This window comes from Papaver somniferum, chromosome 8, assembly GCF_003573695.1.
Source record: "Papaver somniferum cultivar HN1 chromosome 8, ASM357369v1, whole genome shotgun sequence".
Classification (NCBI taxonomy): domain Eukaryota; kingdom Viridiplantae; phylum Streptophyta; class Magnoliopsida; order Ranunculales; family Papaveraceae; genus Papaver; species Papaver somniferum.
Genome location: NC_039365.1, coordinates 108,673,768 through 108,685,596, shown reverse-complemented (window position 1 = coordinate 108,685,596; position 11,829 = coordinate 108,673,768). Strand labels below are relative to the sequence as shown.

The window sequence follows — 11,829 nt, the reverse complement described above, 5'->3', positions numbered from 1 at the left end:
TCAAGTTCAAGATTGGTTCATTGCCTTGCTGCTGCATATGGTTACTACATAGGCTACAGGGGTCCAATTCTTATCTGCACAATTCCTATACATGCTCTACCTTTTAGCGTCACAATTCAGTGCATAGATACACACTTTATTGCAGATTTTATGGTTGTTTTGTTGCTGCTACAGGCTTTATTGTTGTTTTTAAACTTGTCAAATACTGCCAGACTTGGAACTGCATCAGCTGTCTATTTTTTGTGATCTATAGTCAGCAGTCTTGAATATGACCATCTACAAATGGTTAAGAATTGTTAAGGATTTGAATTGAAAGTATTTTTGGAATATCTTCTCAGCATACAATGGTGCGGGGTTTCTACACAACATTCAAGGATCTTCATTCCATGGTGTTTGCTTCACTACAACTGTTCCTGCAATGATAACTACTTCTCAGCTGCAACTACTACACTTCCACAACTACCTGCAACTGCTACATCCTCCTGGTACTATACTTCTCTTCTATGCTTGGCTCTTTCCATCTCCATCAACTGTCAGCATAAGAGAGTAACTAGTGTGAGAATTGTGTTTGCAATCTCAAGTTGTCTTTTACAACCAACTTGGGATTGAGGGAGGGTAATAGCATAAGAGAGTAAGTAGTGTGAGAATTGTGTTTGTGTGAAATGATAGTGTGCAGGTTATGCCAGAGTCGCACGTGAGAGAGGCGGTCATTGTTAGAATGTTTGACGATATAACCTCAGAGAGTCCTGTAACAAAAACTATCTTTTCTTTATATCAATTTATTGATCAAATCGTCTCAGTAGAAATGTAGATTCACAAATCTAACACTTACTTTTTTACCCAAAGAGAAAAAAAAAAAAGATACACAGTGTTTTCGATATTAAAACCTAGTTGTGCCGGGCTCACGCCCTTTGGCTGACCTCGTCAACAGTTCAACCATATTATGCATCCGTCTAGCTTAGTTGGAAGAGCGCAAGGCTCCTAACCTTGTGGTCGTGGGTTCGAGCCCCACAGTGGGCGAATACTATTTATTATTTTGTTTTATTTTATGTTGGTGGTAGTGTGTTCGCACGGCTGGTTTTGCAAAACAATCCGCAACAAAGTTTCTTTGGCAGCCTGGGTGTGTAAAGATCACGATCTCATCACCTTCCAATTCCAAATAATGCATTTACATAACTACCAGGCCAGGATACGTGGATGGCTTTGCAAAACAACCCGCAACTAAAAACGCGTTTGGTAGGGACATTTTCAGAAAATGTTTTCTACTTGTTTTCTGTTTTTGAAAACAAAAAAAATGAAAACAACAAATTATTGTTTTCTGTGTTTTCTTTTTTTCTTTTTCTTTTTTGTTCCTTCTTCTTCTTTCCAGAACAAAGTAAGAGATCGGGGAAATGACTGCAAGTGAGTCATGGCCAGTATCACTATCTCTTAGACGAGTCATTACATTTGATCTGATTTAGATGATTTTCCTTGGTTTTCAAAAACAGTTTTTATCCTACCAAACAATTTTTAGAAAATGAAAACAAAAAAAAATGGATATATTTTTAAAACGGTAGAAAACTATTTTTGAAAACTGTTTTTAAAAATTGTACCAAACATGCTCTAAGTTTCTTTGGCAGCATAAGTGTGTAAAGATCACGATCTCATCATCTACCAGGCCAGGATATGTATGTGACTATTGGAGTTGGCTACAGCCTACAAGTATTTGAACTGCTAATGTTTTTCTGGTACAATGTTTTTCCAGATCATTAGTCCACACTACCAACTTTCCACGCATGACCTCATGAGAATATAAACCCTGTAATGAATTTCATTTGATGTTTCCAGCACATATCTTAACAACCAACTAAAATACATGTTTTCTCTTTTGAACAAGTATAACAATGATGGCTAGGATGACATTGGAGCTGTAAGATATGCACTTTTTTTCTTCCAGTAATGCACAACTCCCATCAACTGTCACAGATACTTGTGGATTCCCAGGGTTGAGTTATACAGTAACTTGTGTACCTCACCACACTAAATACCAATTTTGAAAAGCTTCATATTTTTACCAGTTACAGGTCTAAAATTGAACCAACAAGTATAAATATATGAATTTAATTTACTTATTTTTTGTTTGAAGCAATATGAGAGATTTTCACATTATACCAGATCCTGAGATGATTCTCTCGATTTCCTCTAATAAGCGTTCTTTTTCATCTGCCAAATCTTCATTCTGTTTTTGAAGATCTTCTATTTGTTTAGTCTGCTCAGAATCCTTCCTGAAACTCAATCAAAACAAATCTAAGCCATGCATATTTTTCATGACAAAGCTGAAATTCAATGTGGCAACTTAATTTTAACTTAAAATCCTGATCATGAATGACAAAGTTAAGTTACCTATTCATGAATGACAAGTTAAGCTTGAGTGATCGAACTTCTTTCTCAAAAATTTCACAACGTTTCAGAATCGATTGCATATCTGATGGAGTTACTGGTGACTGATTCCTTTCCTTAGTCTCTGCCATCCTGATGGACAAAAACCAAAATAAGAACCAAATTCACAATAAACCAAACCAAAAGCTTTGCTTGGATGGTAGCTTGAGATATCTGTCTTGTGCCCTAGTTGATTTCACAGGAATGTGTGTTCAAAAAACAAAAAAAAAAAGAGATTTGTTCGTCCCTTGTGGTATCAAATTGCCAGAGTACGTACTTGCGTGAGCGCTCCACCCTCCGCTTCTTTGAAGGATCCGCCTTGTCCACTGTATAATGCCTTTTAGTTAGAGTAAATTATTAATTACGTAAGAGTGTATCCATTCCTATGTCAATGCATCAATGTGATAATAATTTCGTATGCTTCTTTGAAATAGCCACTATTATATCATTGCCGAGATTCCAAGTGTGTAATATAATCAATTTGAATAATATTGTTTTGCATCTTGATTCTATGAAATTCCGCTTCATAACTTGCCAGGAAGTGAAATATACAATTGTAGTCTTTGAGAGCTTTGATAATTACCTGTTCCTCCAGAGGTTACGGATCCCATCCGAACTAGGCTTCCTTTGTGCTGAGTCTAACAAAAAGAAGAGCACTCCAATGTTCATGCACATATTTTAACTTATGACATTGGATCCTAATCTCTAGCAACCCAAAAAAAAAAAGAAAGAAAAAAAAAAAAAAAAAAAAAAAAGCAAGAAACTTCTGAAAGATGTACCAAACAGTAAAAGAGCATACCTTGCGATCATCTCTAGAGTTGTTTTCATGTATCCTCTCTCTAAAATCTGTATTCCAACAACAAGGAAGAAGGTTATCATAAGATGTTGGTCCATTTTCAGTGACAAACATTAATGGAAATCAAAAATGTATGATGTATTAATAAATGAACCTTAATGCTGGCAACCCTGGAAGTATACTAAAACTCTCTTAACTGAAGATAGAAAATCAATGGGAAATGCAAACTCGTCAACTTCCATCAGTAGGTATAAAAAATGAAAACCTACATACTCCCCTAAGTTTCAGGAGGTTCAAATTTGAACAAAAAACTCGAATATCAATTATGGTTTTTAAAAGTAACACTCAGGCACAGACGGGCAATGTCGGGAGGAGAGAAGGGAGGGAGATAGAATGCGTGCATGTTAAGTGACGCGCCATTAAGGTATCGCTCAAACCTTTAGCTATTGAACCGTTTTCCAGACTTCCATTGGCAACTTGTTTCATCAGACTCTCGCAACCGGATGGTGTTTGACCTGAAATAGGACCATCACAGACTTCAAAACCAGTTGAAAGCCCAGGTGCAGCAGCAGATGATTCACTTTGAGAAGGTTCTTGACAAACATAGCCCATTTGAATTTGATTTAGCGGGGCAACAAAACCGTCTAAATCTATGTCTATTGCTCCTTCGAATGTTTGCAGCTTATCAGGGCGCTTCACTTCAGCACCAGATATTCCTTCATAAGTTGGTTGCGGCTCATGTATATGATGAACCATTTGCCCTTGGTCGAAACTCGGATTTCGACTAACTTCTTGAGAACGATGACTCCTAAATTGACTACTTTCAATTGTTTCTTTTTCCATCTGGTTAATAAGTTTCTTCCTTTCTAGGGTACCCTTCAACATGCTCACCACAAAAGAAACTGCATCTACAGGAAGTATAGGAGCGTTGCTGAAAGAAGATGTCGTTGAATTGGAGGGAGACATGAACGTTCTTGGTTGGCTAGGAATTTCATGTACGTCACTGAAACTACCTGTGGTTGCATATTGCGGTCTCATTCTACTGAATCCATGTTCTGGGGCGGTACTATGTGTCGCTTCAATTCCATTTGATGATTGACAATTTTGCATGGCTGTATACCTTCTTCTGTATAAACTAGAGAGATCAGCTTGAATAGAAGAAAAAAAATTCTACTCACAAAATAAAGAAATAAAAGAGGCTTAGGGATATATCAAATAGACAGCTCTATTACTGTGTCAACATGATTGCTGGATTTGAATCGCGCAAATCATGAACAAAAGTAATAAAAACTAGGATACAATCATACATATGAGTTGTGCTACGAGAGACTAAATATTTAGAAGCAAGTATTACAAGAAAACCCCAAAAAGGACGTCCTTCGGTTTCTGTAATTGTGAAACTGAAAACAATTTAACTAAACAATTTTGTGTCACATAAACAGGGTGTCTAAAATGATGCTTTCGGAACAACTTGTACCTTAGTTCAGAAGACCGGCTTCTTGTCATGGGTTGGGAACTCTGAAACCAGGCCTGCATCGAAGGATGTATTAAGAGATCACTTAAGTATCATATATATCATTTTAATAAGACTACTAGTGTGCATATAAAAGAAGTGAATTTAATCTGACCTTGGCTAAACACATGTTACTTGCTTGTGTTCCTTTTTCCTCAACATTCCTGGAAGGTTAATATGATTGATTTCGTCAACATATAGCATTCCAGATTTGCCTCAGAATCTTGATCCAATATATACAGTGTTAAAAGATTTTGTCTTCAAGATATACCTGAATGGGAGTTCTTCTTGGTTACTTGAGAGTTCATCGACTATCGACAAGGTTTGAGGGAACAAAATATCGGTGTTCCCATGTTGCTGACTTACCAGAGCAGCAAGTTCAGTGGACATCCTGATTTCATATTTTTACATTACAAAAGCAACCACATAAGAATGTCAGCAGAAAGATGCCGAAGTTCAGAGAAAAACCTATTATTAAGAAATTGTAAAGTTCAAACAAAACTTGATGGAAACCCGAATAGCTAGGAAACTCAACGTGTCACAATGAATAAGAGACCTTGTTTAAGGTAACTCTTGAACATATGAAAACTACTCTGTGATGTAAACCTATCGGAACACGGGTGAGGTTGAGGTACCCTTTAAAGTAAAAGAAATATTATGACATAAGCAGAGGAACCTCAATTTCCTGTAGGAAGCTACTCACCGTCAAGATGCTTGCCGAGTTCGATGTGCTATGCCTGTTGAATTGTGTCCATTAATCTGCAATGAAACATGTTCGTGAAAATAAACACCTTAACAACAAAGAAATCTATAAAATAAAACCAAAGAAACTTCACCCAGAAGTCTTGAATATTGTGAGGCACTGAATGGGGTAAGTATGTCAACTGCTAGACTGTACAAGTTAACAGGAAAGCAAAAAATGTGCTTAAAATATTATTGATTGCTCAACACTGTTCACTGAGCAATCAACACTACACAATACACCAGCTCACTTCAAACAAATATACCGACAGAACAAATTTATATCCAAATTGTCCACCCATGTATAGAAAACAAAGTAAATGAAAACCAAAATGATAAATTGGAACTTGCCTCTCCATTATTGAGCCAACTATTGAAAAGTTCTTCGCTATCTGCACGAAAGCTCTGAGACAGATTCTTGAACCCAAGCATTTCCATTGTTGGTGTTGGCATTCCAAGTGAACCTTCAATCAAAGATTTCAGAAAAATCTCTTCACTAGAATTCCTTAAGAATTCCGAAATACCCCTTCCTTCTATTTCCATGAAACTCTTCTCCTTATCACTCCTCTGAACAACTTGATGAGAATCCAAATAGTTAGGATTCTGATGATTATCACCTTCCATTTGTATCAGTGAATTGTTCATTGAACTTCTCCAATCTCCATCTAAAACCATTATACTGAGGTATGACAAATAGAATTAAAGACTCTCTTCACTATTGTTCTCGAAAAGAGACCACAGTAAGTAATACAACTACTGCAAACTGTCATATCATTCAACATTAAGAATCACAACCTCATTTTGAACAGAGCAATATCACACAAAAAAATACAGATAAAACATATATATTTCTAGTCCAACTTTTGCTTGGAAGAGAACTGATGGACACTATATTATTTTTAGTTTCATAGAACAGCAATCAGCAATTAGTTAAGGAATATCACAAACTTTAGTTCGATCAATGAAGAAGATTCACACATATAATCAAGAAAACAACTAACCTCTCATGAAATTTCACTCTTTCACAAGCTTTCTTAGGACTTTTCACCAAAATTTTCCAACCAGACTTTGAGTTTAACTTGTTGATGTCTAACTAATTATCCCAAAAAAAAAAATGCAATAACATAACGAAAATAACTATGACAAAAACCAATCTTTATTAGTTAATCACTTAATTAAACATCAAATATACAGTGTGCCATTTAAATATAGGTAACTGAAACTTATTGACTACTGTAAGAAACTAAGAATGAAATAAAAAATTTGCTTAACAAAATGGAATCTAGTTTCTCTTATAGTTCAGATTCCTGATGACACGGAGTTGTCTTTTCTAGTACACTTCAGAATTCAAAAGTATTCAATGAAGTGGCAGGTATTTCAAGTCACATGTGGAAGCTGACTTGGCAAGTTTCAATTATTAGCATCTTATGTCCTCCTGTCAAACAGTCATTCCTATGTTGAACTAGTCCATGACCTGCCATATCAGCAATTTATTTGGGATATAAAGTCTTAGTATTCCAGTCAAATAATCTGAACTGTCATTGCAGGGTAACAAGTTTACTGTAAAATATTGAAGCCATGGAAAAATGAGAAAGACCTTCTCCAACTTGTTTATAATAATTAATTATACTAAACCTTATAATTGATTAACATATAAGCAAATTAAACTTGAAATACTATTTAAAAAAGAAGTAGTTAAGGAAACTACTTTCTTCTAATATTAAAATATTTGGGTGACTCAAATTGTTAGATGTTCTTTATGGAATTAAGCATATACCTCATTTCTGCATGATGCTAGCATATTTATCACACATTAGCATATTAGTTAATAATAAAAAATTGGTAATAAAAAGTTTAACAGGAGAACAAATAGTGCAACATACATATGCAATTTACCACATCACTCCCTTAGAAATTCCAACATATATATCTAAGTCTATCTATATATTTCAGTGTACTAAGTTTTCACATCTGCTCTCACCTAATAATTTATATATTATCAGGCGATAATGAAACTAACACAACTTTGACTATGTTAATATAACTTGAGTTAATTGCACACATAACTAATGACTTCCCTTTATGTTTTACCTAGATGTCACTAATTTGTTTGAATTACACATGCCCAGGTGCTTTAAACCGAGCAGTTAGTTCAAATTTATTCTGAGAATTTAATATGAAAACTGCTATCCAACCATTTTACTTACTCGTATATTAGCTTATCAGTAACGGGCAGAAATGTCCTTTTTGCAAGAATTGCGTGCCTTTGTAGGGTAGACTTGAGTTTATATGAAGAGCCTCCGGCAACATAAAACAGAGTGCGGAGCCGGCAGCCAAAGTACTTGAGTTTCAAAACGATGAGACAAAAACTCAGATTCCTTTATTTCAAAAATTGAACAGAAAAGTACATTTTGATTTCTTAATACTTTTTTCAACAATCACAATCCCAATCCCATTCACTCCAGTGTGAGAAATATGTGTCTTAGTCGAGAGACATCTTCCTCCAATTCAAAGATTCAACCATATGATTAAATTTTTGAATGCATACGTGTAATGTTAATGTTTCACATTCAGATCTCTCAGAATTTAAAACGGTTCAAGTTTAATATCCCCATCAATATGAGACAAAATTTGTGTAAGAACATCATTTAGGGAACACAACTATAATCATTCACAAATAACAGGAAAACATAATAAGCCACGGTCGTTTTGGTACATGACTATTATATTTTGGAGGCATATGCTGTATTTATATGAAGAAATCAGAAGCTATATATATAAGGTCAGGTAAATATGTAACAAAATTTAACAAGTCATAACTGATAAAAGAAATTGCATATACCTTGGCAATAAAGATGATGTATACCAACCACGAGCAGTGCTTTCCCGAGTTACTTTGCATGTTCTAATGGTATTTTGTCATCTGGGAGACGTTATGCTTCTTCGTTTTTGGTAATAAAACATCCGGCACTACACCATCACCTACCATTTGCTTAGCTTCAGTGAGCATGTCAACCTTACAAAATCCTCAATTTAAAATCCCATATGCCTCAACATCAGGCAAAGAACACAGTTTATCGCGAACTGAAAAGCCCTTGATACTTCATAAATTCTTCCTCCTTTACAAAGACCATCAACGAGAACACTATAACTAACAATATTGAAGAAATTTTGTTTTGAAGCATTTCTTCATGTCCCTTGTACAGACTTCGCATATTTTCAGATTTGAAGTACGATCAATCAAAGTGTTATATGTGATGCAATTTGGGGTAAAATCCTTTTCCACCACTAAATCGAAAGCTAACATCGCTTTGTCTATTCTAGCATCTTTAGATGACACATTGATCAATATTATCCAGATAATTGTATTCGGTTCCAAACCCTTGCTATTCAATGAGAGTGCAAAACGTTATAGCATTTCTCACTTGAAAGAAAAATAATCAAAGCTTCATCCTACTTACCACGTTATGTGACCCCCATGAGAAAAAAGGTGCAGGTGACTACATCAGGGTCTATATTATCTCTCACTTTGTTGAACACCTTCAATACATCCCTGATTCTTTTCATTTCACACCAAAACAACAACACTTGGGACAAAACTACTCTCCATTGCTTAAGAAACCAGCGAGCATCAGTCGTTCTCCCTTCTTCGCAAAAAACCCTTTACAAGTGCAGAATAGGTGGCGACTTTCAAAACACAACTTTTCTTCACCATGAACTCATATAATGGAACCCATCTCTAATATTTCTAAAAGTATCAACAAGTGTACTATAAGTCAAACCAGAGAGCTCGAAACCATTCTTTAAAATCCTACTAAAAACTCCACAAGCTTCAATCAGCTGACCTTTCTGACATAACCCCTTGATAAGAATGTAGTAAATTACCGAACTAGGAGAGATTCCTTCAACAATCTTGTATACTCTTCAATTGCTCCTTAGAAATCTCCAATTTTAACATAAAGTCATAAACATCTAAATCGAACTAAAGACCAACAGCAAACACCCGAAGAAGATCATGCCCCTCTTTCATTTTCCCCACTTCACATTTAATTGTACCACAAAGAACTACATCAAGAGTTCTACCTTTCTGTATCATTATATTATAAAGCTCAAGTGCCTCACATCTCATTACCTTCAGTAATTGGATCAGTGTCCTAAAATCTTGTATAGGTGACCATAAGATACCCTAACATGATTGTCCTTGCAAATTTTATCAAGCATGAATCCTGCTTTGTGAAGAAAAAAACAACTTTTTCCTTTTCATTATTACTGAGGTATCAGCACAGAGAAATGCTATACCCATTTTCTAATTCTCCAAAAAAATATATATTAAAATATGACCTAAATTTACCAATGAATTCAACAAATTTGAACTCGCAAAAGGCAAGATAAAAATCATTCTCGTATACATATTAACAGACAGATCAGTCATTCCACGAGGACAACATTCAACCAAAAAGAGAGGAGGTGAGTTGTTATAGGGTTTGCGATTGAGGTTTGTTGTTTGGAGCAGTAATAATAATGGAAGTAGTACCTTTGAAGTTCATGATGAAAATGATGCAGACAGCATATAGATTTTCCCGCGCTACTTTAGCCGATTGAAGAACGACTTGTTTAACCTTAGGGTTTTAGCATTCAACTTGCAAATCCAAGTTGTTTTATTTTCCCGGGTTTAGCAGCTTTTGGTCTCAACTTAACTTATCATGGTGGGAAAGATCTCAAAATTTTGTCACCCTTAGAGCAACCAGAGTGGGCGATCGAACCCATAAATATGGTCTAGCAACGAGACCTAGTGGGACGGACTAAAGAGTAACAGTCTGACTATAACCAAATTCTGGACTATATTTAATCTGGGACTAAGACCAAACCCAAATATAGTCGAGCGAACTTAAAGTGTGCGCTTGTTAACGGGCGAAAGTATAATGTACGTTTCATGTGGGGCAGTTGTATAGTCCCCGTTCCATGAATTGTTGTGTATGGATCACATTATATCTTCGCCTGGCTACCTATCAGGCGTATATTATATGCCCGCATCACATATGGGCTCACATTATATGTTCGCTCGATCGTATATAGTCCACTACCTTAGCGTTACAATACGGACTAAACCCAAAGTTTGGTCTTTTTTTTGGCTCTTTAGTCTTTGGTTTTGATCGCCCCACTGTAGTTGCTCTTAGAATCTAAAAAGATCTCTTTCTCTGGACCAGATTACGGTCGGATAGACAAAAAGGGTGAGAATCCAATTCTCTATATAATAATAGAGTTTTGTTTGGAGAGTTCTCATTCACCGGAGCTCCTGGTTGATTCTCACTTCTGGTTGCTTCTCGCTTCTGGTTAATTCTGGCCCCACTTTATTATTATTTGCTGGTGATGTTATAATATTTTCGCTAATAATATTTCAGGAAAATATTTTTATGCCCCACGATATATTTTTCAGTCAATTAATCCAAAAAAATATTTACCAAAATAACTAAATCTAATAAAATCTTATAAAACTGCCAAAAATACAAAAAAACGCCCATAATATATCTAAATCTAAAGCAATTATCTCGAAGAGTTAATGTTACCAAAGTACATTAAATCATAAATCAATCACGCATTCACGATTTCACCATAAAAATCAAATAATTAAATCAATCATGCATGAATCGATCACATAATTAATGAATTTAAAAAAAATGTAATTTTTTTTTTCAATGTCCAATGTCCAGTTACAACTTTCAAAATCATTCTTTTCCTAATTACAACTCTATACTATTAATTAAAATTAAAGAATAAGATTACACTTCCGATAAGAATCATTAACAAATAAAATTGATCAAAGATACTAACCTTTTAAACCGACCTTGTGACTTTCTTGCGAATATATTTTTTAGTGATCCTGTCAAAGAGGAAAAAATTACGGAATCATTAGAAATGAAACAAAAGATTAAAGCAAGATTAATATCTAAATCAAACCAACACAAAAACGATCATACAAAAATTCAAGCAATAAAAAATTAATGAACCTCATTTTCATATTATTTTTCTTAATATTGATAATACCGTAATTAAAAATAAAATAAATCTATAAATAAATTAGATAAATCCAATTTTCTAATTTTGTTGCGTTTTGATATGTAATATATTTTTTATACAAAAATATTTGCAATCGCCAATTATGGTGATCTAAAAATAATTAAGATATTCAAACGATCCGAAAATAAAAGATTATAGATATTTACATTTCATTCCATTTGAAAGAAAAAAAAAACTAAGTTCCAATACATGATTAAGTTCCTAAACAGTGTGTAAAGATACTCAAAAATATGAAATATATCTTTCATACAAAAATATTTACAACCACTAATTATGGTGGTTA

At 34.6% G+C, this 11,829-nt stretch overlaps 1 protein-coding gene and 1 non-coding gene across 10 annotated transcripts; one reads left to right on the top strand and one right to left on the bottom strand.

Moving 5' to 3' along the window:
* Positions 1-945: 945 nt before the first annotated feature.
* TRNAR-CCU lies at positions 946-1,020 on the top strand. Its single transcript has one exon. It is a non-coding gene; the product is annotated as a tRNA-Arg (tRNA).
* A 761-nt stretch (positions 1,021-1,781) lies between these two features.
* Positions 1,782-10,191, bottom strand: LOC113302536 (protein CYCLOPS-like). 9 transcript variants are annotated; one of them, XM_026551454.1, is made up of 13 exons: positions 8,311-10,191; positions 7,676-7,809; positions 5,820-6,147; positions 5,431-5,486; positions 4,999-5,118; positions 4,843-4,891; positions 4,692-4,744; positions 3,652-4,340; positions 3,218-3,264; positions 3,002-3,056; positions 2,696-2,744; positions 2,383-2,511; positions 1,782-2,264 (listed from the first exon to the last, which is right to left on the bottom strand). In XM_026551454.1, the coding sequence occupies exons 5-13, from the start codon at positions 5,115-5,117 to the stop codon at positions 2,141-2,143; spliced, it is 1,314 nt and encodes a 437-aa protein (XP_026407239.1). In that variant the 5' UTR covers position 5,118; positions 5,431-5,486; positions 5,820-6,147; positions 7,676-7,809; positions 8,311-10,191; the 3' UTR covers positions 1,782-2,140. The 9 variants fall into 9 exon arrangements, with proteins under 9 accessions (XP_026407239.1, XP_026407238.1, XP_026407240.1 ...); XM_026551453.1 differs by lacking the exon at positions 8,311-10,191 and adding an exon at positions 6,470-6,942 and having other exon boundaries at positions 7,676-7,687; XM_026551455.1 differs by lacking the exon at positions 7,676-7,809.
* Positions 10,192-11,829: the final 1,638 nt, after the last annotated feature.

Excerpts from the sequence above, each read along its gene's own strand:
- LOC113302536 (XM_026551454.1), bottom strand. The coding sequence starts at position 5,117 with ATGTCCACTGAACTTGCTGCTCTGGTAAGTCAGCAACATGGGAACACC. Across the intron at positions 3,265-3,651 it reads AAACGGTTCAATAGCTAAAG|ATTTTAGAGAGAGGATACAT; the intron begins GTTTGAGCGATA and ends GTTGGAATACAG. Across the intron at positions 3,057-3,217 it reads ACTCTAGAGATGATCGCAAG|ACTCAGCACAAAGGAAGCCT; the intron begins GTATGCTCTTTT and ends TCTTTTTGTTAG.